Consider the following 26,762-nt stretch of genomic DNA (forward strand, 5'->3'; position numbering starts at 1 on the left):
GGGTCCAGGCTAAAGGATGTCAGTGGGGCCAACAACGCAGCGCTCCCCCTTCTCCTCCGCTCAGCTGTCCGGGCAGGGCAAGGCAGGGCAGGGCGGTGGAACACGCTGTTTACCCGCCGGAGCGCGGGCGGATAACTTCCTGGCCCGGTGGTCACAGCTCTGCCGCCCGGTCCTGCCATCCCCGCCCCAGCACTACATCTCCCGTCGTGCCGCGGGTGGCACCACGGCAGGGTCGCGCCCTAGCTGCCCGCGGAGTCGCCTGCCTGGAGGGACGGCGCGCTCCTCGACTCTGCCCCGGTTTCGCGGGCAGCGAGGCTCGGTGCGGCCCTCTGCGCCGCCACAGCCCCGCACCGCGCCTCCCACAGGGCGGCTGAGGGCCCGCCGGGCGCCGCCCGCGCCGCACCTTTGCTGGCAGGCGGCCGCGGGAGCGGCGGGGCCCTGGCGGAGCGGGGGGCGGAAGCAGGTTGCCGGGGGGACGCGGCCTGGCCCAGCGGCAGCATCGAGATGAGCGGCAAAGAAGGTGATGGTGGCGGCTGAGCGCGTATCTCTTCCCCCAGTCCCGTCCCCTTCCCCTCCGCTCAGCCGACGGCGGCAGTAGGAGCCAGAGGCTGCGTGGCGCGGCTGCGGCACCCGCCGGAGACAGGCGACTTCCGCGGCACCCTGAGGCAGGGCGCAGGGCCGCCCGCTGCCCCAAGGCGCACGGGTATGGGCCCGCGCCGTGCGGCCGGTCCGGTGCGGCTGTAGCTGGCCGAGCCCTCAGCAGCTGGTTCAGCTCCCTGGGTTGGCAGCAGTCAAAGGAGCGATGAGTCGGGGGTGGGGAGAGCCCGAGGAAGGCCCTGCGGGGGACCTGAGGAGTGAGCCAGTCATTCCCTGCAGCCATGTCACTAAACTCTGTCCTTACACCCGGAGAGACGGTTTCATCCTTTTGAGGTGTTACTGCTTTCATCCTTTTGAGGTGTTACTGCCTTCTCACTTGGGCTTTACAGAGCGTGATTAAACAAGCAGCCTCTCCGGCCAAAAGCTGAGTAGTAATGCTAACTAACTTCCAATAGCGTAGCACTTGCCTTGTGAATTGTGCGTTGGTTTAGCCAAGGCAGTCACACAAACCTCCTTTCAGCTACGAAGTGGGCTCTGTAGCAAGGAAGTTGGCCTTCTCTTTAAAATTGTTTTTAATTTTTTAAGTTAAGCTTCAGTCACTGTTATTGCAATTTGTTGTTCTCTGATACTCAAGCTGTTGGTTATTCAGTGTACCCGCTTCTTTCTCTATTTGTCCCCTACCTCTCCCTCCCTCTTCAGGAGGGCCTGTTTTTTCCTGTAGGTCATGATGATGTTTCCAACTTTCAGAATACTGCGGAGAGTTTAACTATCTGCACTATTTCAGGGATTGTGTTTGTAATGTTTTTGACTGCTACAGGAAAAACAAAACCCTGAACTCATGTCCTAACAGAAAAGAAGGAAAAAATGATTTTCAGTTTCCTCTTTTAGAAAGTAACTACGCCCACTTCTGGTTTTGGTTTGGGATAATAAACAATTAAACGGAAACATTTTAAAATCCAGTGTTCGTCTGTAACTTTTAAGTAGCTTCCTTTTGTTCTTCTTTTAAGGAAATTGAGACAGCTCCACATAGTAAAACAGGTATGCTTGTGTGTAAGTGTTTGCCAAATTTTGGCCTCTGTTAGGTACACAAAGAGTACAGCTGTTGTAAAAAGGAGGTAGTGAGAGGGATGAATGGTTAAAACATGAATGATGAAATGAGTCAGTCCTAGGTGAAGGAAGGACAAAAGGAAGAAACAGTACAAAGTGTAAATCAGTAGTAAGACACAGTCCCAAAGAGATGAATTCTGTGTGATGGTTTGAAAAGGGAGGCTAAGCAAGAAGCATATAAGACCAGTTGACGGGAATACCTATATTGAGGTGAAAAGAGAAGAAATTGGTTAATGGGCAGAGTGTAGACATCTCTGATGTTATGATGCAGGAACTAAACCTTCATATCTGGATAATGGCAGTCTACTTAAATTATGCCTTGCTGCTTTTTATGATTACTGAAGACCGTGACATAAATAAGTACGGTAATGGAAAACACACAGTTTTAATGATTTGTGTCAAGCTGAACATTGAAAATAATTATCAAAAAAAAAAAAGCACAATTAAGGAGGGAGAGGGGAAAAAAAAATCTAGTTCAGAGGTCCTTTCTCCCACAAGTGTTTCTATGCAGCCATTCCCTTGCAGAAGGGAAACATAAAAGGGTGTGAAGACCTTACCAGAAAAACAAAACAAGAAAAGAGGACTTGGGATCTTACCACTCTCATCCATTGAACTAGTGGGAGGTTTTGTAATATTTGCTAGGAATGTTGTGGAATAAGTAGCATGCTGATGTGAAGATGATATTGGTAATAAGGTTCATCCAGTTTCCTTATTCTATCCCATAAAATCTGACTACGGTCAGGAATGCTCTGAAGACAGTGTTCTGATGCTGCTTATGCTCTGACAAAATTGCTTATTTTAAAATATTTTCTTTTTTTAATAATCTTCTATTAATAGGATCAGGTGGGTTCAGAAAACGAAAGCATGACAATTTTCCACATGGTCAAAGAAGAGAGGAAAAAGAGAATGTTAATCCATCTTCAGCTTTGATGACATCTTTTAAATGTAAGTAAGCATTTGGAAAGCCAGGTTACACAAACGTATTGTAGAAACTGCTAGGAAATCACTAGGATTTAGTGATAGAATACACCATCTTTCTCTGGGGGAGAAACTTGAAACTAGCTGAGCTCATGCTTATACAATTAGAGCTTGGTGCTTTGCTTTATTGTGCAAAAAAGTCCCGAGAATGGGATTTCAAAAAGCTCACCTCGACTCAGGACTTGCTCCCTTTTTGATTCTCCCTGCTGTTCCCCCTCCTCACTGTGCTAAACCTGTTGCTAAGCAAACTGCCCGACTAAAGTTCATCCCAACTAAAGGTGACTGGGCCCTTTTGTGGCACAGAAAATGGTAAGATCTGCAGAGGTGTAATGCCAAATCTGAGCCATGGGAATGAGAGGAGGAAATGGTTAAGCTTTGGGCTGAGCAGACTCTTAGCTGTTGACCTTAGCTATGGTGCATAGATGGCTAATCTAGTTTAATGTGAACTGAATGCATTGTTTTGTGAGTTAGTATCTGTTTATACATGCACTTTTAAAAAATAAGAGTTTAGCTAACTACGGAAAAGGACCTGGGGGTGTTAATCAACAGTCATGAGCCATGAACATGAGCCAGCAGTGTGCCCAGGTGGCCAAGAGGGCCAATGGCATCCTGGCCTGGATCAAAAGTAGTATGACCAGCAGGACCAAGGAGGTGATTGTCTCCTTGTACACTCATGAGGCCACACCTTGAATGCTGTGTCCAGTTCTTGGCCAGTGACTGCAAGAAGGACATTGAGGTGCTGGAGCATGTCCAGAGACAGGCAATGAAGCTAGTGAAGGGTCTAGAGAATAAGTCTAATGAGCAGCTGAAGGAGCTGGGGATGTTTAGCCTAGAGGAGGCAGAGAGGAGACATGATCACTTTCTGCAGTTAACTGGAGGGGAGTTGTAGTGAAATGGGTGTTGGTCTCTTCTCCCAAATAATGAATGATAGGGCAAGAGGAAATGGGCTCAAGTTGTGCCAAGGGAGGTTTAGATTGGACATTAGGAAGAACTTCATTTTCCTCTTTAAAAACATGTTCTTGAATTGATAGTTGAATGAGCCAGCAATGTGCCCTTGTGGCCAAGAAGGCCAATGGCATTCTGGGATACATGAAGAAGAGTGTGGCCAGCAGGTCAAGGGAGGTTCTTCTCTCCCTCTACTCTGCCCTGGTGAGGCCTCATCTGGAGTCCTGTGTCCAATTCTGGGCTCCTCAGCTCAAGAGGCACAGAGAACTTCTGGAGAGAGTCCAGTGCAGGGTCATAAAGGTGATCAGGGGACTGGAGCATCTTCCTTACGAGGAAAGGCTGCAGGAACTGGGGCTGTTTCGTCTAAAGACTGGGGGGGGCGGAATCTCATTATTATTTACAAGTATATAAATGGTGGATGTCAGGAGGTTGGGACATCCATTTTTTCTATTGTATATAGCAAGAGGACAAGGGGTAATGGGATGAAGCTGGAACACAGAAAGTTCCACTTAAATATGAGGAAAAAACTATTACACTGTTGAGGTGAGGGAGCCCTGGCACAGGCTGCACAGAGGGGTTGTGGAGTCTCCTTCCTTGGAGGTCTTCAAGACCCTCCTGAACGTGTTCCTCTGCGACCTGATCTAGGTGAACTTGCTTCTGCAGGGTAGTTAGACTAGATGATCTCTAAAGGTCCCTTCCAAACCCTGTCATTCTGTGATTTTGTGATAGTGATCTGTTGGCACCAGAGATTTCTAAAAAATTAATGAGAAATTGCCATCTGTAATAATAATGAATCAAACCCCAAGGAGTATTCAGTGACATTGTTGTGGGCTTTTTTTTAATTAATACACTTTAAATATGACAGCTCAGTGATACAGAGAGTGGATAGTATCATGGTTTGTAAGGTTAAGATTTATTAAGTGTACTTTTTAATGCTCAGAATCTGCACTATCAAAATCAATAATGTCTTAAGTTTTTGCTTTCAATGATAGATTAGACATTCAAATGGCATGTGTGGAGGAGATGGCTGTGTCGTTTCCAGGTGTTAGCCTGAGGAATCCTTTGAGTTCTAACCCTTTGCAATTTTAGGCAACAGTACAGAAGGCTTGTTTGCATCTTTTTAGGTTATAAAACACTTCCTAGTAGTCCCTAACAGGTTTAAAAAATCTAACTTAAAAGTCTAAAAGCCACAACTGTCCAGAAGAGATTGGAGGCATTATTAAAATTGTAGATTTTCAGAATACTGAGTTTCTTGGTAGATTAAGTTTGTAAATGCTAATTGGAAATATCATACATGGCTTCCTACAAAGGAAGGTACCAATAACCCTCCCTCAAGTTTCTGTCACTATGATCTGAGGGCAAACTACTTCTTGATGATAATTCAGTGCTGGGCTTGACTCAGAATTTGGAAAAGCACCGCCGATCAGACATATGAAAGATTAAAAAGACCCGTAGGAGCATTTGTAACTTATCTTCAAGCTTCAGAAGGTTGGGGAGAGCAGAACAAAATAAGGAGAACAAGTTTTTATCAAGGTGACAACAAATACAGTTATTTTTGTAGCTTCATCTTAACTTCACTTCCCAGCAAACTTGTAGGCTTTCCTAAAGGATATTTACCTGTCAGACCCTTCAAAAATGTAACCTCTTGGCTTATTTTTACTGTTTTCTTGCATGGACACTTTAACACCTCAGACAGGAAATGTGTTCAATTTCTTAAAACTGTCTATTAATGGTTTATGCAGTGGAATAACGGTCTATAAAATATTAATGAGGTCTGTGAAACATTCATAACATTTGACTGTGATAAACAGGCATGCATCCTCTCTTCTTTGTGTTTGCTGTACTTAGATTTCTGACTTTGCAATGTAAATTGTTATTTTAAGTCATTAATCTCACTTTCGTACTTCTAATTCTTAGGGATATTAAAATACTTGACTTTTGGCCAAGCTTAGTTGGGATTTCAAAAGCAACCTTTTTAAGCAACCTTTTTTTTTACTGTGTGGCATTTCTAATGGTAGAGACTGATGAGTCTGTTCATTAATGGTTTAGGGTTTCATTTTAAAATTTATCTTTGGGTAAAACGTTAAGTCAGTTTCCTGAACAGCACTATTGCAGAACAGACTTTACAAGTTGAAACAAGTCTTTTACCTTAACATTGTTTGGGCTGCCTTAAAGCATCATCAGGATTGATGTGTACTTGAACCTGAGTTATTAAACAAAAGAAGGATTATACAGGTGCTGGGCAGTGGTGGCCTCTGCAGCTGTTCCTGGTGCTGTGCTGCCCACACAGGCTCTGTGCTCTTCCCCCTCACTGTCTCTGTGTGCTAACTGCTTGTTACTGTAACGATTGACCCTGCAGCCTTTCAGCTGGAGCTTGACACCAGGCATGATAAATACGAACGGCTTGTGAAGCTCAGTCGCGATATAACCATTGAAAGCAAAAGAACAATATTTCTGCTCCACAGGTTTACCAGGTGAGTCACACTGAGCACGAAAGTGTCCACAGAAACCCAGAAGCTGCCTTGCAGTGTTCTCTGTATTTGTGATTAATAGCAGCAATGTTCTGTTGAGAGGAATTTAATTAACTTCCCATAAACGTCCTTTAGGGCGGATGTGAGCTAATGAATGCTCACTCCAGTTGGAGAATTAAAAGATGCTGGTTCAGGTTTCTCAGTCGGTTTTATTGACATAATAAACAGGATCAGAGTAGTAGAGTGTAAGAGCAGATGAGGGCATTCTGGCTTTCAGTGAGCTGGGAGAGAAAAGCATGCACCCTTCCTTCAGGTTAGTTGCCTCTGCAGTTGCTTCACCGTTTAGGTTTTTGCAGCCCCACCCTAGCCTATCAATGTAAAGACAACGTGACTTGAGTTCTGTTTACTTTAGTACATTCTGCAACCTAAGAGGTTTTTGTGTGAAGTTTTGACTTCTATGTGTTTTGTGTTCTCATGAGCCTTCCAGCAATCTTTGGAAGCCAGAGAGACAAACAAGAATATCAGGAAAATTTGAAGTTTTACATAGTCTGTTGTATAAAATGTTTGCTGTACGTGTCAGATATGGGTCTTAACGTGTTACAATTACAAGAGGTCTCTCTGCTCCTTTTGCTTTTAATTTATTTTTTGTTACCTATCAGTGCATTTCTACTGTAGTAGTAGCTATTAGTAGTTGCCATAGTAGTAACAGCTATAAATAGGAATTATGAAGTTGCCCTTTTTTTAACTTGTATTCCGCGAAGAGGCATTGTGATAATTCTAGTAATTGCTACAACCTTGACTGTAAATAGCTACTCCTGCTGCAGGGGCTAGCTAGCTGGGAACTGGTAGAGGAAAGAACAACAAAAACAAATACTACTCATTATCCAAATTTTAGATTCCTGATTTTGTAAGACATTCCTGGTTTTGGGAGAGTGGAAGCTTTCCATGTTGTGTTTTTATTTCCTTCTTTGTTTTTCACTATTATTCTGGCTTTCAGAAATTTGTTTGCTTTTAAATGTTTTCTCAAGACCAGTCTATCAGTAGTTCCTTAAATAGTCTGTAAACTAATATACCGTATAGATTATTTGGAGGGAGGAGATGGGGAAGTTTAAAGGAAATTAGATAAACTAAACTTCAGATGCCAAGTATAGTTTGTGGTTGTGAATCGGGTATTTCATCTGTTCCTGAATAGCATAGCCATAATTACTTCCTAAAATAAAAAATCACATGTAGAAGTAGATCATGTATTGCATTTTGCAATACTCTAATGGATTACAAATGTTGGGCTTTTTTTTTTTTTTTTTGCGAGGTTGAAGGACTTCTGCAAAAGCTGCTGTTCTGCCAGAATACTTTTCTGAAGCCTTTGCATGTGGTTCTTATTCTTCTTACTTAAGCAATAATTAAAATGCTAGTCTGGATTAAACATCATGCTACCAGAACTGTGCTTGATTAGTTGATTATTTTCATGGTAAGAAGCTACAGAGTTTCAGAATCGGCGGTAGGTTTCAGTGAACATTTCTCATTCCAACATTGGCTCTGTTTTTTCTTGAAGCCATTGAAAATGTGTAGTAGTTTTTAAACTTGTATTTGCTCATGTTCTGAAAGCTGCTCTTTCAGTTTCTGGTTTATCATCATTACAGTGCTCCCAATGGGGAAGAAATACTAAATGAATCTGAAGTCAAGTTAGATGCTGTCCGACGGAAGATTAAGCAGGTTGCACAAGAACTGATTGGAGAAGATATGTATCAGTTCCACAGAGCTATATCTCCAGGTAAGTTACTTTAAAACTGGGAAAGTATGCTGTTCTGCACTAAGGTCAGTTTCTCTTTATGTAGCAGTGGTTCCTCTTCATGCCACAGGTCTTTCTATAGTTATAAATGAGGACTCAGGTTAATCTTTGTTGTGCGCAACATTAGCTCTGGTATTAGGCTGTTGCCCTACAATCTTATCAATGAAGTTAAAATAGGATTGATGTGGGAGACTACAACGGCAATAATTTGGACCCTCATCTAAACTAGAGGTAGTTCTAAGAAATGTACTGGCTAGCCTTCTCTGACTCAGAGGATTATAATTTCTGGGAAGACAGTGGGAGTGACTGTCTTGTGAAATGATCCCTTTTGGAGTTGATAATGTTCCTGAGTTAAAACCCTTAGATTCGCAGTTTCTTTCTTCTAAAGACCTGGAAATGCTTCTGCCTCTATATTACAAGCATTAAATCAGAGTTTATATCTGTTTCATTTGCATCAATTTCTGCTTCTCTCTGTAAATAGCAGTCTACTGGAGACACCAAGTCCCTATGCTTTCATGACTCTTGCTGTCTAATCGTATGTCTTTGCACTGTATCGTTGATGATAAACAGAGTCTTACCTAAAATTATTATACCTTGTTTGTGGCAACACATATGAACAAAACACATAACTGCTTCTTTGACATCTTGGTCATGGCATGAAAGTGTCTTGTTTATCAGTCTTGTTTTAAACATATCAGAATCCTATGTATCTTTCCTTATTTAGTCAAGGCCTCTTCAGCTGAGAGCTGAAGATTTGCCCTGAAAGATGTAATTGTTTAAAATATCCATTGGATTGATTTGATAAACCAGAAGCAAATACATCTATGTAACTTACAAGACAAACAGTGCACACGTTAACTTGTACTTCTGTCCCACACAAACTGAAATTTGTTAAGAATGAGACAGCTCTTAAGTGAAAGCTCAGTTTGGCACTTCTGAACCAGAAGGAGCTTGCCATGCTAGTCTTTGATGCACAGTCCTCTTACCTGTGGTGCATTGGGTTGTTCAAATTAAATAGAAGTAGTTATTCATAAAGGGCCATTTGCTCTATGTGCATCTTGCTGCTGTTTATAGCTTAGTGCTGTAATAAGGCACTGAAAATTAAAAAAAAAGCCTCTGACACTACAGATAACCTCAAACTGTGAACAGTACTAGTCCAAGTGTATTATGGCTGTTTTGACATGCTGAAAATGTGTTTGCATTTTCATTTTATGTACTGCATGTAAAAGTTGAAAATCCTTGCATTCAGTTTTGTGAACAAAAATTGTTGAAGGCTTCGTTGATCCTTGTAAACCTTGTCCAAATAACCCCTGAAGTTTTTAGTCCAGTGTAGATCATATGTTATCTATAAAGCAACAGCATTTGAGGTCTGCTGCCTCATGAATCTTTATCAGACTTTATGAAACAAGACATCAGCCTTGCCCCATGAACAAAATTGTTATGGGGTAACCAGCTACCTCATATCAGCTGCTTTGCCTGAATCGTCTCTATTTTAGTATGTGGCTTTGTGTGGGTAAGTTCAATGAGTCACACCTACCTCTGCTTTTACTGAGAGGCATTAGAATGAAGCCTGGAGTTACCTTGTGTTCATCTCAGGCGTAACTGAATATGCCTATGGAGCAGATGGATGGAAACCTGTTGCACGATAACTCTTATGTGTACTCATATCTTAAAAAGCAAGTGAGCAAACTTCATACCAGCTTTCTACTTCCAGATTCTCTCCTCTGAGTAAAAAGAAAAAAAAACTTAAAAATTACTAGTTTTGTTTTTTGAAAGAGACATCTTTTCCAACCTGAAAAGTTAGTGTTTGGGTTTTTTTAATCTGAAAGATGCAGAAACTAAAGCTAGCCATGGCAACTGAAACTAAATTACTGAAGAAATCTGTTCAAGTTTGCCTTGTGTGTTTGGTAAATACTCAGACACAATCAGCTACACTGATTCTCTCACATAATCGATTTCTGACCTTGTTTAAAGACATCTGTTAGTATGAAAATGAACCTGATTAAAAAAACCTGAAAAGTTGCTATCAGAAAGAATTAAACTTTCCTAAAACTTTTCCCCAGTGTTTTAAATGTCAATGTCTTAAAATAATGAAGATGCATGTGCCCATTATAGAGCAGGGCAAATTACTGTAGACCTGTAGCAGAAGAGGATACACGCAGCAGGCCTTTATGTGATGACTCAGTGCATTGACAGCTGCAAAGCTTTTAAAATAGAAAAGACTATTCCATTCCAGTTGGAATGGACCTACAAGGATTATCTTGTTCACCTGCCTGACCACTCCAGGGCTGACCAAGTTAAAGCATGTTATTAAGGTCTAAACAACGATGGCCATGGGGCATCAGCCACCTTTCCAGGAAGCCTGTTCCAGTGTCTGATCACCCTCTCAGTAAAGAAATGCCTCCTGAGGTCTGAACCTCACCTTACATATCTTTGACTTTCCCATGTGTCCTGTCACTGGATACCAGAGAGAAGAGCTCAACATCTCTCCTTCCACTTCCTCTCCTCAGGAAGTTGTAGGGAGCAATGAGGTCACCCCTCAGCCTCCTCTTCTTCAAACTAGACAAACCCCCCATCCTTAGCTGCTCTTCACAGGATGTTCCTTCCACCCCTGTCACCAGCTTTCTTGCCCTCCTTTGGATGCATTCAAGGACCTTCACATCCTTCTTTCATTGTGGTGCCCACACCTCCACACAGTTATGTGTGCAACAGCACATCCCTAATGCTCACATGGGATTTGTGGAGTCACTGTCATAGAATTAAAGATTTTTCTTACTGCAGTCTTAAGACAATTTAAGAACATGCATCATTGACGTCTAGGTGAAAAAAAAGGATGACTAAGAAGCATTAGTACACTGAATAATAAGGGGGAGGAGAAATGGACCACTGTCCCATCTTTCCAGCAGTCAGGTGTACAGTCCCACAAACAAATGCCTGAACTTTGCAGGTTTGTGGACAGAACTAAGACACAAATACACAGTTCCCCATTGCATTTCTCGAGTTAGAACTGGGAATGGCTGTTCTTTTACCTTTTTCCTCTCTTCAGATGACACGAAGTCTGTGTCATCACAGACTTAAGTCTGTGGAATCTCATCATTTGTATAGTACTGTCTGGCCCTGATCTCCCTGATGTTGCTTGCTTCATTAGGAACACTATAAAATAAAATTGAGTTGCCTTCATTCTATTTCTGTGGCTCATCCACAGTGTCTAGTTCAATTCTAGCTCTTCTACTTGATGCCCCTCTGTGAGGAGAGTTTGTGCCAGCTGGGGTCTATTGTGCATGTTTTGTAAGGCCCCGTGGTGGAATATACCCATGTGTGGCTGAAAAGACAGGAAATGCTTTAGGCATTAAGTGAGCTCCTGTGTAGGATGAGTATGAAAGGTGAACTTTTAGCCAGAGCTTTGTTCTTACCTTGTTCATTAAATGCTCTGCTCTCCATGTAGTCATTGGGATGGCGAAAAATGAAAATATGCAGGCTTAAAAACTTGAAAATCTTGATCATGCTGGAGCTGGGATCAAGGAGGTGTCAGAGATGCAAAGATACTTGATGTCAGGGTTATGAAACTGAGAGAGAAAGCCTAGAGACATGAAGAATGAAGGGACAGTCAGATAAGAGCAACTGTGAGAAGGAATGCTTTATTCCCCCTGCTTTCCACTGCTTGGGAAGAACTATAATTGGAAGGGAAACAGTGATAAGAGTTAAGAATGTTGCTTTTGGTCTTGCTTTTTAGTCTAGTGTACTCTTTAATTGTTGCTTTAATTTGTTGGGGTTTTCACAGTGGAAAGGCTTGCATGTCTTTTTGAAAGCAAATGTAGCTAGGAAAAGTGCTGGATCTTTTGTCTTTGTGTATTTCCTAGAGCTCTAAGTCTTGACCTTCCTTTCACCTAGTTTTTAATTATGATTTTGTATTTTAAAGAAATTCTGGAGAACTAGTTAAAAAGCTTTTTATGAACAAAAACATTGCCATTAAACTACTTTTTTTTTCTTAAAAAAAGAGTAAAGAAACGCCTGTGTTCCATATCTAAAAAGCAGAATGTCCAATTAACCTCAAACTTCCTAAAAATATTCTCCTTTGTCTTGAAACCAAACATGAAACATCCTCCTGTTCCCCACCCTACCTCTCGCAGAACGAGTAAAAGGGATTAAAAACTGAGCTTACAGTGGAAACCCTTCTAGCAGCCTTAACTGGGGAATCAGGACTGTCTGTATAATAAAGCTGCCTAATACATATTTTATTCAGTATAATAACTATTAGCCTATAAATAGAAGAGTGCTATGAGTATAATGCTTGGGAATATTGTTTGCCACTTGTAATTGTTAAATGCTTTTTTTGGGGTTACTCCAAGCAGTTGTTCTTTTGACTTGAAGATAAAACAATTCTGGCAGAGCACTAAAGGAGTTTCATGCTTTCCCTTATTAAGAATAGTGCTAATGGCACGCAGGTCGTTTCCCCAAAGGACACTTGCATGAGCTCAAACACTGAGTATAGCACTAATTGAACAACAACAAAAACTGATGACTGTTTTCTACACGTTTCTTAACAGTACAGATTGTCCCAGGGGATGATTAAACAAGCAAACAAAGAGATACTGAAATAATGAAGTCTTTTTAATGTAGAGCTCTTCATTTGTTATGTTAGAATGTTCTGCTTTGTTGATATTTTTAAAGCTTTACTATTTGTAATATAGAATTCCTGCCCCTTTACCCCACTTTGCAGTGTATACCTTCTATATCCTGTGAGGAAATGTGTACTGTTGCTTTAAAAATGTTGTGAGACACCGTGCAAGAAAAAGACTGAAAAAGATTGTATGAATTTATGAAGGGGAGGAAGGCATTTTTCAAGATTTTATATATGTGTGTGTTGGGTATTTGTGTGTATATATATATATTTAAAATACTATGGAAAACATCAATACAGGAAAGACCTGCATAAACCATAAAGAGGGACGTGTTAGGATTGATTAAGTTGTTCTAAGTGTGTTCTAAATCTGCTCTGCCTAAATGCAAAGCTTGTGTAATGCAGAGGGAGACTACAAGTTGCGTGACAGGTTGGCATCATGTGGGATTGAATAGAAGACCTTTATAATGTGGATTTGTTAAATTAAATTTCTAGCCATTTGTAGACTTAGGTTTTTTTGTCCCATAACAATGAGGGCGTGTGAGAGGATTGTAAGGCATTTGAAGCATTAAACTACTTTCTATAGGGCAACTTGGCTGAGAAACCTCTTGGAGTGATAGTTTTGACTACATGTCGATGTTTTTACAATGAGATCATGAGATTCTGCTAGGAGCAAGCATAGGGATGGTGTTATCATCACAGCTGATAGCCTTACCCAAGACAAAATACGGAATGAGGAGCCCCTTAATTCTTGTGGATCTTCTTCGGGAGGGTGGCGTGGAGTGATGATAGTAGGTGCAAGCAAAGCGTGATTGGCTGACCTTTCTGCTTGCTGTGTGTGGCCGTGGGTAGCACAGTGGTGTGCTCAGAGAAGCTCATTAGCTCTTTATCATGTCTGCACTTGCTCTCAATAGGATTAGATGATGAGGCTGTAAAATGTCAGCACCTTGTCAAAAACTATTGCTCTGTGACTGCTTCTGCTGATGGTGGTGAGGGAAATTCTGTGTAAAAGTTCAGCATTGACGCAGTGTTAATGCACAATTTATCTTGTGCAGGCACTATTTCTGTTCTGAGAGAAGGATACAATGGAGCTCATTTCTGTCACCTACCTCATGCCATTTAGAGTCACTTTAGGTCTGTAATCATGCTGCAACAAAAACTGCATTGCTGGATTGGACAAAGTTAAGTCTGCGGGTATAAAAAGGAAATGCTTTAATTGTACTAGAATACCATTTTTTAGTAGTATGTAAGGACCAGCAGACATGATGCTGTGGAGATGATTCAGGTTTTTCCAAACAGGACAGATTTAGATTGCTGATTATTCAAGTAATACTGTTTGTTTTGGGGTTTTTTTTTTTTTTTTAGTATTATATGAAAGATTCAGATCAAGACACAAACTAAAGGAACTATCCGCATAATGACTTGTGTTACGTGTCTTCTTTCATTCCTGACTTTTTTGCTCATAATATGGAAAGAACATCTCGCACTCTAGCTGTGCTTAACTACTGTTTTGTAGACAGTTATGTATTTATGAAATAAGACCAAGGTAGAGGACTATTCTGCACATGAAGAACGGTAGAAGTAGGACTTTTTCTTTTTTCCTTAAGAAAGTTTATAAACTGTAATAAAAATAAGTGGCATATTTAATCATAGGTTAGCAATACAGAAGAAAGGCTTTTTACTTCATGAGGAAGATATCATGAATTGTAAAGTCTCACCCAGGAAAAGACTTTAATACACCTAAAACTTGAAAGGAAAACTATCCATCAAGCAAGCAATCTGATTTCTGCAAGATGGTGGGAAAACATAGTAACACAGGAACAGGATGTAACTGCAGAATTAATGTCTTTGCTGTTGTGGGTGAGAGGTAAAATGCCAGAAATGGAAACAAAGTTTCCTGATTATACTGGGAAATTAACAGAATTTTCATCGAATAAACTAATACTTATCAGATCTTAATTTTGTTAATTTCTTTGTTTCTTTTGTAAATTTCTCTGTGGAGAAATTTCTCTGATGTACTCACATCACCAAGTGAGAAAATCACTTTGTCAAACTGATTTTCTTCACCCTTCAAGTTGCTTATTTGAAACGTGATACCATCAGCTTGAAGCATTTCACTACCTTTTGATTATTTCTGGTTTGTGCTTTTCTTCTAGGTTCTTTCAAGGAAAGTGAAAAATCAACAACTGCAAAGCCTCTTACTTTTTACTTTATGCTGCAGGGTTTGTATGTCCATACACAAAAACCTGAAGGCAAACCTGGGAAAATGAATGTGAATTCAGACATGACTGAACAGGATGTGCATTATGTGAGCACTGATTATCAGCTGATCTCTGAATGAGCCAGTGAGTTGAGCACAAGCTGTAAATTCTGCAGGAGCCATTGAGGGCTGAGTAAGTCCATAAGAGAAGGGATATCCAGTCTTAAAGATGCATGCTGTGGGTCAGGCCAAAGATTGTCCTCTCCTCCTCCTAACTTCCGACCTGACTGTCTTAAAGTCTTGGAGTGCCATTATGGCAAATACTGCAGTGATTTATGTGACAGTCTGGAACAAGTAACATTGTTTTTCTTTTAATTCAGTTCATAGGTAGCAAATGGAGCGCTAGGGCTCAGGAATTTTTTTCAACCCTGCAGCTGTTAACATCAGTCATTCACAGACCAGGGCTCTCGAGCCTTTACAGGAACCAAGTGCAGGTGGAACATGAGAGAAGCTGGTGGGGGGGAAGGGGAATCTATAAACCTTTTTTGTTTGTTTGTTTAAAATCACAAAGGAGAATGTGTCATAGAGGAACTCTATCGGAGGAAACAACTAGTTTAGCACATCATGATTTGGTTTTTGTTTTGCAGTCGTGGGGTGAGAAATAGGGGTCTCTGAATGATGATGTACCTTTTTTACCACCTCACCAGATCTATATTTATGAGGACAAATGGCCACCATTGGTACCTCTGACATGTTAATGAGTTGGGGCTGTTGCATAGAAACAACATCTCTTGAGGAGAACTTTCACTGGGGTTTGTGCTGTGTTAGGTGCTCTTCCTTCTTTGATCATTGAACATCCTGACTGAGTCAGAGCTTCCTTTCTTGAACACTTGCCCTCAAGGCTGTTGGTGTAAAATTTGCCATCTAACAGAATGACTTTTGATACTATATCAGTTATCAAGGGAATTGATGTAGTCAAAGAGATCAAGAGGACTACTTGGCACAGGAATAGTTTGGGGTTTTGTTTGGTTTGGGTTTTAAGAACTCATGTAAGACATTGGCTGCTCTTTAGCAGTACTACTTTTGTGAGAAATAAAAAAAAAAAAAAACAAACCACAAAATCAACCCAAACCCTTCAGAACAAAAAACCCGGTTACAAAAGTAACCATGGTACATCCCTCAGGTCTTGAAGTAGGAGCAAAGTGAAAGTTTGTGAATTTCTGAACGAAGATGAGCCATCTGCAAAAAAACTGACAATTTGTCATGTGTACATGTGTTTCTAATAACAATAACAAAAAGCCTTGATTAAACTGTTCTCTGCAATGAGAGGTTAAAATATTCTTTTGCAGTCCTCTGCATGGTTTTTGGACCCATTTGGGGAAGTACTTTAACTGTCACAGGCACCTATGCCTATCAAATAAGGAACCTATATTTGTTTCTGTAGTTGTGCAAAAAGAGACTAATCTTGGGATTATCTTCTCTCTAAAGTTGGTGTGTATTCAACTTTGTAAACAAAGTGCAAATGATATTAACACTTCAGTATCTGAAATCCATCACTTTAACACATGTAGCTAGAAGGGAACAGAACTTCTTGGTAGTCACAGATGTGTCAAGTAGCAGTTGACTAATCAGCAAAGCATTCAGGGCTTAATACGAGAAATTGGCATCAATTTAATTATTGATGTAACAGCAGACCAGTTTAGACAAATCAGTGTGAGAGATGTAATATACACTCTTTATTTATATTCTGTTAGTAATCAGGTCAAGGTTATTTAAAATATGTTGTTCTGATAAATGTTGACATCTGGGTTTGTAATGATTACAACAGTAATTTCAACACTAGATTGGTAAAATGGAGCAGTTTGTTTATGTGGATATGGATTTAGCTGTGTTTTTTGTCTCCCCAGTTCCCTTAAAAATTCAGACTACTCATAGCCCTACCTGCCATAATGACTCAGCTTTTGAAGTGTTACTCTGTGAATACAAACAGATGACTCCCCCCACCAAATTTGTAAGCTTTTATGGACATCTGTTTTAGTGCTTTTATTTGTATTTGATAGTCCCATTTTATAAAATCCATCCTTGAGTGGAATAACTCTTTCAAGCCATTTTCACAACAGGATGTCCAGAGAATGCCTGTCTCTGAGGATAGCTGGCTGTATGCTCTTTCAGTCTACTGTTAGAAAATTAACCTTTGACTTCACGCTCACAATCAGTAAAGCAGTTGGATTGTTTCACAGCATCAGTTATAGTTTAATTACTTTTGTTCTTATCACTTACATGTGGAAAGACACTAGTGAATCTAAGGAATCATGGCCAAGTCTGAAGAGAACATAAGGAAAAAACTGTGGTGTCAGTTGTCAGGTTTGTCTTAAGAGGAGACTGACTCTGAAGGAAAGTGATTTAATTTGCATATTAATACTTGTAAGGGTAGTGCTGCTTGTTTCAGTTGATGTGCCTAGTTAATTATTAACTGACTTCAACAATTCTCTCCGTGTATCAGTTTGCTTGTGGAAGTGTGTTCTTTAAGTCTACCACCCTCCTCATTTTCTGCAGAGCTTGCTACTAAGAATTCTCCAGTTTGACTTCGGTTTTTCCCCTGTTTGGGATTTCCACAAGAATCTGTCTGTTTTGTTTTTTTTTCCCGGGTCTGGAGGCTTGTGTGGGCTTTCCCTTTTTGTGGTATGGCAGTGTTTTGCTTTCGTTTTTTAACGAGAATGCAACTTGCCAGCCTAAACATTAGATAAAATAGAGCTGTGGCTGTGCTGTTTTGATTTTGTAATGAATTTGCCAGTGGATAATTTCACGTGTCTCTCCCTGTAAATAATGTGCCCCACCCTTCATATAGTGATCCTGGAAGAAACTTGCTGTCCATATTTTCCTGCCATCTTTCTAGTGGATGCTATTAGCCTGGGATCCTTGCTGCATGGTTTAGAGGAGGAGCAGAGTAAGAGAACACAGGCTGTCATCTGCTTAGGTCCTAACCATCAGCCTAGGTTGCTCTGTGGACAAGAAGGCAGAGAAAAGGAGGAAAGAAAGAGGACAAAGGGATAAGAAGAAAATGAGTTTGAGAAGAAACAGAGAGAGGAGAACTGTATTTAGGAAGATAGCAGGTAGCATTGGCATTGCTAGCCTTAAGAACTGCAAAGCACAAAATCAATTTTAACCCATTTCTTACCAGTTGAACAGATATTTAAAGGAAGCAATGAGGTAAACAATTTTAGGAGGAAACTTTCACCTCCTGTTTGATTTGTCGTTCTGTGTTAAAACTTCTGTGCAGATCTGCATTTATATTTCAGGTGGAATTAGAGTCTGTTCACCCTAACCTGACTCCTGGAGTTAAGGAATTTCCATTCTTCACTGATTTTAAAAATAGAACTGTCTTTTCCTAACTCTTATGCATGTATTTGACTCTTTAATTGAGTTAAATGACTGCAGTGACTTGGTTTTCTTAAAGAAACCCAACTTCTTGCTATTTTTCTTAGAGAAACTCGTTAGCAATTCTTTCTCAGAGCTTGAATATGTAAGATAAGGATAAATGTCTTAAATATCAGCTGATAACAGCTGGCAAAAAACTTTTAGGTACAAAGTCTCCTCCTCTAGAGATCAGAAGATATCTCAGTGTCACTGTCTAGTTCTTAAATAGTAAATAAGTTTTTAAAATGTAGAAGAAGGCTGCTGTGCTCATTCACTGTGACTTGTCACTAGTACAAACTATTTATATGTAGTAAATGTAATAAAATATCACTATCTGAGCATTTGGTCACCTGACATCTGTAATTTTAAGAAATGCTAGTAGAAATAATGTGGTGCTTTTCATTGGGATTTTCAGTCCGTGTACCAGGAAAACAAAATTACATAAAAGGCAGTCTTACAAACTATTCCATTACTGGCAGCACAGTCTGTAAATAAGCCATTTTTGGAACAAATCCAAAACAAGAGCACAAGGGGAAAGGTATTGTTGGATGGTGTAGTGAAATGGGATGGGGTTTTTCACCTTGGGGATTATTTGCTGCAAATAGCGGATGTCCTAGCATTAAGCTAAAACATAACACGTTTAAACATTCTCCTACCTGCACATAGAAACACCTTATTTCAAGGTCTTGGGTCACTGAAGTGTCATGTGGTAGCTACTTCTGGCAGAAGGGCTTTAAAAAGGGAAAAAATAGTCAAACAGGAATGTTTCTTGCTAAAGTAGTTACCAAGCTTTGTAACCAGTCCATAACAGTGACGACTTTATATGAGGTGTTGTAAGGCTTACTTGTTATCAGTGGGAGGTAGTTTCCCTACTTGTGGAACAGTGACAGTAATTGAGAAGCCAGATTATGTGTGCCATGTTCACATTGTGGCATTAAGCAGAAGGAGCGAGAGGATGAGCAGGACAAAGCAAAAATATCTCTGTGTGTGTGTGTGTGTATAGACATATATCAGGTTTGAAAAAATACATATGAAGGAGCGGAGGAGCCAAGTGCTTCTGCTCGACAAAATGTGTGTGGAGGAGTAATCAAGTGGAGAGAGCAGAAACTAAAAGCTGTGATTGATCGAGAAAACTGTTTACCAAAAAGGTTGGAGAGCTGGTTTGATCTCGTTGAGAACTTGGGAAAAGGCCAAGTTGATGCTTTAGTCTTCTCTGCAGATAGCAAAGAGAGATTCGGACAGATGTTGTCGTGTTGAGTGCTGCCGTATCTGGGAGCTTACAGCTTCTCCACAGAAAAAGCCCAAATTTCATAATGGATTAAAGATCATGTTACATCAGAGGGAAAAGAATGAGTGATGAAATCTACCTCTCTACAACTTCTGAATTTATTTATCTTAGAAAACTCTGAGTAGCTTTTATCTAGTATTCTTCTATTGCCCGTGCCCAGAACGCTTTACCTGAATTTGGTTGATTGAATTATTGTACTTAATTGGCCTTGCGGCTCGCTGTGTGTGTTCTGATTTGTGAACCAACAGTGAGTATGGCTTTGGTTGCTGGATGTTTACTCTGCTTTTCCCACTGCCATTTTACAGAAGCATAAAGGGCACAGGCTGAATTGCTGTTCTGAACTACCTCAGCTCACTGTGCAAATAAGGATTTTAAAGGAAAAAAAAAATACAGGTCACTCATCACACTTCTGTGATGTTAATGTGGAAGGCCTTCTACAGCTGAATTTTCTCTTGAGGTTACCTCTCTTTTTCAGGGATATTTTCACCCTCATCTGCTATTCAAATCTATATTCTCTTCGTTTTGATTGAGACTAAATTTTTACAGCTTCCTGCATATCCTTGTAGGCAGAAGTTGTGGTCCTGCAGAGGTTAGTTGAGGATTTTGAGATTAGTCTAATGGAATCAGGATTCTCAAGGTGCCTTTGGATACCTTCACATTTTCTCACTTTACTGGCAAAACGGCTAGTCCTGGCCCTCTTTGCTTCTCTTGAAGTGAAACCATCCCCCTAAAGTGGCTCAGAACACCTCTGCCAGAGCAACCTCCATCATGTTACAGTCTGTTCCTTTAACGTTCTCCTTCGGTGCTTTATCTGCCCATAGGTCAGAGATTACACGTGCATTGATTTTGTCCTCAGAAATTTTTTTAGCTTTGTTCTGGAATGGCTCTTTGCTCCAGGTTTGGTTCTGGGTTTTTTTTCCCACCAACAGTGCCAGCTTCAGCTTTCTGCTTAGGGTCTTTTCCCACATGTCTTCTCCAAATCTGCTTTCTGCACATGAGGAAAAACTGACAGGACTTGTGAAATCACAATCTGAATGTTCAAGCTCTTTTTTAGGTCTCACTTTCGCTGTAACGTATACAGAAACTCACCATCTGCTCAGCAGGTACTGAGAGATAATAGTGGCAGGTGGCTGCACATGGCACACAGATCTGGCACAGCTACATTTGTTACTCCATCTTTCATTTCTTTGACGACATCCAGTTCCTTTTGTCCCCCTGCGTGCCTTTTTTCAGAATATAAGTTCTTTTGGACAGAGCAATTGTTCAATATAGTGCTCTTGTTGGACATCACAACCCTGTCTGGTTGATTTTTGGGTTTTTTTGTAACAACAGATGCATGAATTTCACCTAACCTCTGTGTTTTAAGGAGTGTCTTCGCTAATTACCACGAAACAGACAAGTGCAAAATTCATTGTTAAATAAATATCTATTGTTGCTAGTAAGATGAAACAAATGAAGTTCATTTTTTTTGTAGGTAAGCTGCCTTGCTTTTAATTTATCTGTAGTCTTTTTCTCTACATTGTGTCCTGTGTCTTTGTGAACTTGTGAAATAATAATCTGCACTCTCCATCATACAAATGCCACATTCTAAAAGCTCTGTTACATAGAATGGGTTGGGTTGGAAGAGATCTTTAAAGGTCATGTAGTCAAACCCCACTGCAGTAAGCAGTAACATCTTCAATGAGAGCAAATTGCTCAGAGCCCTGTCCAGACTGACCTTGAATGTTGCCAGGAATGGGGCATCCACAGCCTCTTGGGGCAACCTGTGCCAGTGCCTCGCCACCCTTGTAAAACATTTCTTCCTTATATCCTGTTTAAATCTACCCTCTTGTAGTTTAAAACCACTGCCCTTTGTCCTCACAACAGGGCTTGCTAAAAACCTTGTCCTCATCTTTCTATAAGCCCCCTTTTAAATTCTGAAAGGCTGCAGTGAGGTTTCCCTGGAGCCTTCTCCAGGGTTAACAACTCCAATTCTCTCAGCCTGTCTTCATAGCAGGGATGCTCCAGCCCTCTGATCGTCTTTGTGGCCCTCCTCTGGACTTGCTTATCCACCAGTACTCCCAAGTCCTTCTTGGCAGGGCTGCTCTCAATCCCCTCATATATCTCAATCCCTATGCCAGGGATTGTCCTGACCTAGATGCAGGACCTTGCACTTGGCCTTGTTGAACTTCACAAGGTTCACATGGCCCCACTGCTTGAGCTTGTCCAGGTCCCTTGGGATGGTATCTTGTGTCCACCTCACCGCTCAGCTTGATGTCATCTGCAAACTTGCTGAGGGTGCATTCCATCCTGCTATGTCATTGACAAAGCTATTAAACAGTTACTGGTCCCAATATGGGCCTCTGAGGGATGTTATGGGGACCTGCTGTTCATTGTGTCTCAGAGAGGAATGTGATGCTTGAAACTGATAGTACAGAAGATTCTGAAGGAAAAGTGCAGTTGGAGTGAAAACTTGAAAATGTTTATCTGCTGTGTTCTTGGTCTGGTTTTCGTGCTTCAGAAGTGTGCTGTGTTACATTATGTTTCAGTGTTATTTCTGGGTTATCTTAGTTTTCACTTTTCGCTAGTAACCTTGAAATAATCTCACTTAAAAGATCTCTGAAAAAACCTCAACCTTAGAGCAGGGATCATTGCTGGAAAGTTTGAATCATTACCTTAATTCTGCTGGTTTTGCAGGACTTCAAGAGTACGTTGAGGCAGTCTCATTTCAGTATTTTATCAAAACACGGTCTTTGATTAGTGTTGAAGAGATCAACAAACAACTAATATTTACATCAGAAGACAGAGAGGAAACAACAAACACGGTAAGAGTTTTTCTTTTCTCATGTGACAAGCATCTTTCTGGGATGGAAGTGCAATGAGTAGGCTTAGTCACATGTTTGGCATCTGATTAAATAACGCCAGTTGGTGGAATGATATTAGGTATACATGTGGGCTTTGACTCATTTGTTCAAATTCAAAACAGGCTTTTTTATTCTGGCAAGTAGTAAACTAAATCTGTGGGATACAAGTTTATAAGTTTCACATCCTTTTTATTCAGAACAAACTGAACTCCTGGTAGGGAGAAAGATCCAGGATAGTGAAATCCTAGCAAAAAAATGCAGAGGAGGGATTTTTAATGGCTGGAACTGCCTCTAAGGCCTTCTAATATACAGTGATGTTGCAAAAGCTGGGAGACAGAATAAATCCAGGGCAGGATGAACTCTGTGAATAAAATCTTAATGCTGATACTAAACTAGTCACAGGAGGCTGGATTCAGCTAGTGTTAAAATGCACTGCCTATATCTTAGCTTGGTTGTTTGTTACTTTCCTGGAGTTGTTCTTGATGTTTCCCCTCAGAGGATAAGCTTGTGTTCCATCATACCTCAGCCCTAGTACCATATCTGCTGTTTCTTGACCTGACCTCCTCCTATCCTGACCTAAATGGAACTTTTTGCATAGGGACAAACTACTGCCACTGAACACTGTAAACTGGGAATGGTTTGATTGTTGACAAAGTTGCTTTGTAGTAATGTACAGAAATGCAGATGCAGTGCACGTGCAATGCCCAGTAATACACAGCACTGCTACTTAGAGATGAATTCTCCAGTCTGCTTCTGTTGAAGAGATTCTTCTGTAAAGCACTTCTTATACTTTCTTCATTCTCTTGGTAAGAACTTTGCAAAGAAGCCAGGTTTTCAGCTCAGTGCATTAGTTCTTACCAGAGGCAAACCCATTGCAGCACACTTGTTTTAATAAATTGTTGTCAATCCCTGCATACATGCCTCGGACCAGATTGGTGAATTTGGGTGGCAGCATGTTATGGAAACAAAGAGGACAGAAAGAAACCTGTGTTATCTCCCATATTACCAATATCTGGCAATAGAAAGTATTGTGAACTTGGATATAGGAGCAAACTTATAACTTCATGATGACTTTTCTTCTTGAATTTATTTTTTTTTAGCCATTTTAATGAGTTCAGTTGATATAAAATGGATCTGAGGCAACTTTACAGATCAACTTCTTGTAGAAAATACCTTTTGAAATTCAAGATCCTGTTACAAAATGATATTATTTGTTTTCATAATGCACGCTCTTTTTGATTCTTCATTGCTTTGGGAGCTTTGGCCAGACCATTTAGGGAAAACTGAAATCTGTTAAGCTGAGACCTGTCAGACAAAACCAAAAAAACCAAGCAACTGCAGATAATTGTAGGTACAAAGACATGTCAATTCTGGTTGCAAACAGAGACGGTAGAAGCAGGGTGTCTTTATCACACTTGGCAGAATGGAAATCACATCTCCAGTGGAAATGATGCTTGCATACTTTCCAGTATGTTGGAAGGGGAATAATCCTTCTGAAATCAGACTGTGTGAAAGTGCCATGCAGTTTAATTTTCCAGTATGTTTTTAATTACCGGTTCTGTTAGATAAGTGTGTATTGTATCATCTTAGACTGCTTTTACATAGCTCTCCATACCAGACTTTGTTCTGTTCTGTCCTCAGACCTCCAGTTCCCAAGATAAAGAGCCCCACACTTGGAGCCTGAAGGTAACACCTGTGGATTACCTGCTGGGAGTGGCTGATCTGACTGGAGAGCTGATGCGGCTGTGCATCAGCAGCGTTGGGAACGGAGATATAGACACACCTTTCGAACTGAGCCAATTCTTACGGCACATCTACGATGGCTTTACTTTCATTGGCAACACTGGACCTTATGAAGTATCCAAGAAGCTGTATACCTTGAAACAAAGCCTGGCAAAAGTAGAGAATGCCTGCTACACATTAAAAGTACGGGGATCTGAGATCCCAAAGCACATGCTGGCTGACGTGTTCTCCAGCAAAACGGAATTGATTGACCAAGAGGAGGGTCTTTCTTAAAATAAGCAGATTCTTGCAAGTCAGAAGGGAAGAGGACTTAGAGAAAGCTGGTTAGTTACCGTTTGTGGGGTTTTGACCCTTCTTGAAGTCTTCTAGGTGGAGACATTTTTAGTTTTATCTATGAGAAAACTGTTTGCGGTGGTAATTTGTAACCAAAAATCCTTTTTAGGATGTGCAAGAGAACAAATGTTTAACTTTGTCCTCTCGGTATGGGATTCCCTGTATCGCTCCATTTTATGTTCTTTCAGAATGACCAAAATTTCCAGTGCCCTCTACACCAGGGATTATCAGCTGTGTGAGTCAACTCAAACTGTTGTGGTGGCTGTTAGCAGTTTTCAGCAAGAACAGCAGTGGAGAGGGGGAAAGAAGTTAGGTACTGTTATTTACCATTATCCATCAGTTTCTGCTGACCTGTTTCTGAATATTTGGGTTCATGTCATACCTAAACCAAAGCACTCATGGATGTGTAAGTTCATCGCTTGACTTGAAACTGAGGTGGTCTCGCAGGTGCAACGTAACTTAAGTTTTGTCTTTGATTGATGCTCCTGAGCGTGAAACTGAAGCTAAGTCAACTTTCCACCAATTGATAATGAAGCTAATTGTACCAGGTAAATCCTACTATGCACTCATCATTTGAGGGCTCTGTTTCAACTGAGCTCTGTCCAAGTTAACACTGGTACTTCCCAGTTTTGACACGAGCTAGAAAATCCGCAAAACATACTGTGGAGTGTATTGGTTTATGTTTTTTCTAATACAGCTCAGTGCACAATCTGACATCTTTCTGTTTGTAGACAAAAGTAGATGTACCAAGTACATGAGGAATTTGGTGTTAGGACAACAGTTTTTGGCCAAAACAATTGGGGGTGTGGTGTTGGAAGTCTGTTCTCCATTGTGCTGCCCTGAGGACCTCCAGTGGGGTTTAACTGGTATACATGGGAAAGGGATAGTCAAGCTTTAAAATATCTGTTAGCAGGCACTCGATCAAGTGCATGTTCCTATGGAAAGGAAACTGCAAACAGAAATAAGGCAGACATGCTGACTTCCACATTTATCTTTAAGGTTGGGTATGTCACTGTTGGCAAAAAATCAGGGCTTTCTGCTGGTGTCTGAAGTTGTGGAGGTCTGATAATGTACATTATGCTAAAGGAAAACAGATAAAACAACATGATCTTTAGACTCCAGGAAATAGACCTCCCAACTGCAATTGAAAATACTGCATGTTTTTCATTTCCACTTCCATATGCTGTGATACTGCAAATATTTTTCCGATGAGCATGTCCTGAGTAGCTGGGATCATCTGATTAATGGATAGGAATGGGCAAATACATTTTGCTCACATTTTTCCATTGTTTCCCCATAAAGCAGTATGTGGTGGGTTGAACCTGGGTTTTCCCTGTGGTTTAATACTATTTTTTACAATAAATTCTGAAAAGCAGTGACTGTCTGCACGTTGGTCCTTTTTCCCGGTGGTCCCAGTGGTAAATGACAGTGTGAGTGGGACTTGACTTGGAAGTTTCACTCCATTTGTATATTCATACTTTGAGGGGCACTGTCAAATCCTGAATCTCGGTTCTTGGTCTCCCTTAATTTTATTCTGTGAAGTCTAAAAATTAGTTAGGATGGAAACTCTGTTGTGATCCTCTTGAAGCAAAAAAAGCACAGAGGATTCAGTTGACAAAATGAGCTTGCAACTGGAATAAATTGCAACAGTACCCACATTTTTAAACCTCCCCTTGGTTTTCCTTTGCTTTTTTTCTGATGAGAGGAGGGGAAAGAAAAGAGGATTCTTATTAATAAGGAATGATTGGTTTGGTTTTTGTTTGTTTTGTTTTTTTTTTCCCTAGAAGTGTATGTATCTAGTATTTCAGTTGCTGCAGGTCAGAGTATAGTTCTGCGTCTTTTGGCACAGCTAAATTTACTGCCAAGTAATTGCTTGTGGGAGCATATGTGTGTGAAGGGAGTGCAGATAATGTTAGAGGTATTGTGTGATATTAAACAGAGGTCTGTCTATTTTCTGTCCCTAGCAACCAACAGGTGGAATGTAAAGATTTTCATGACAAAGCTTGAAAAGGAATGAGATGAGCTCCAGCATGTGGCATTGCTTGGCAGAGTGATGTTCTGCCTCCGGCTGTGGAACGAGCAACAGCTCCTGCTTTTGGACAGTCAGTCATTATTTTTAAACTACAGATGTCTGAAAAGAGTACTTTTATTTTGCTAGCAACCTTTATAAGTAGAGAATCTTTCAAAAAAATATCTATTGGTTCTGATGATTTTGAGATACAAATTTTCTGTGAGGCAAGAGAAAACTTTTTAATGACAAGATGTGATTTCTAAACTTCAGGCTGCCTGCCCATCATCAAAGGCCATGAGCAATTTTTAATAGGGAGCAAAGTGTATGTGTGGTGTATTAAAACACCAGCACAGATGGGAAGTAGCTAATGGCCTGCAAATCGCCTGTTCAAGGAAATATTTTCCCCCCCAAAAAACAAA

At 40.6% G+C, this 26,762-nt stretch overlaps 1 protein-coding gene across 1 annotated transcript; it reads left to right on the forward strand.

Moving 5' to 3' along the window:
* Positions 1 to 424: 424 nt before the first annotated feature.
* Positions 425 to 25,920, forward strand: TSNAX (translin associated factor X). The gene is made up of 6 exons (XM_061989848.1): positions 425 to 520; positions 2,542 to 2,649; positions 5,987 to 6,101; positions 7,739 to 7,869; positions 22,090 to 22,217; positions 23,898 to 25,920. Exons 1-6 carry the CDS (start codon positions 505 to 507, stop codon positions 24,270 to 24,272), a joined length of 873 nt encoding a protein of 290 aa, XP_061845832.1. The 5' UTR covers positions 425 to 504; the 3' UTR covers positions 24,273 to 25,920.
* The last annotated feature ends 842 nt before the right edge of the window (positions 25,921 to 26,762 follow it).

The sequence above is a fragment of the Colius striatus genome, chromosome 2 (genome assembly GCF_028858725.1).
Source record: "Colius striatus isolate bColStr4 chromosome 2, bColStr4.1.hap1, whole genome shotgun sequence".
NCBI classification, from domain to species: Eukaryota; Metazoa; Chordata; class Aves; order Coliiformes; family Coliidae; genus Colius; species Colius striatus.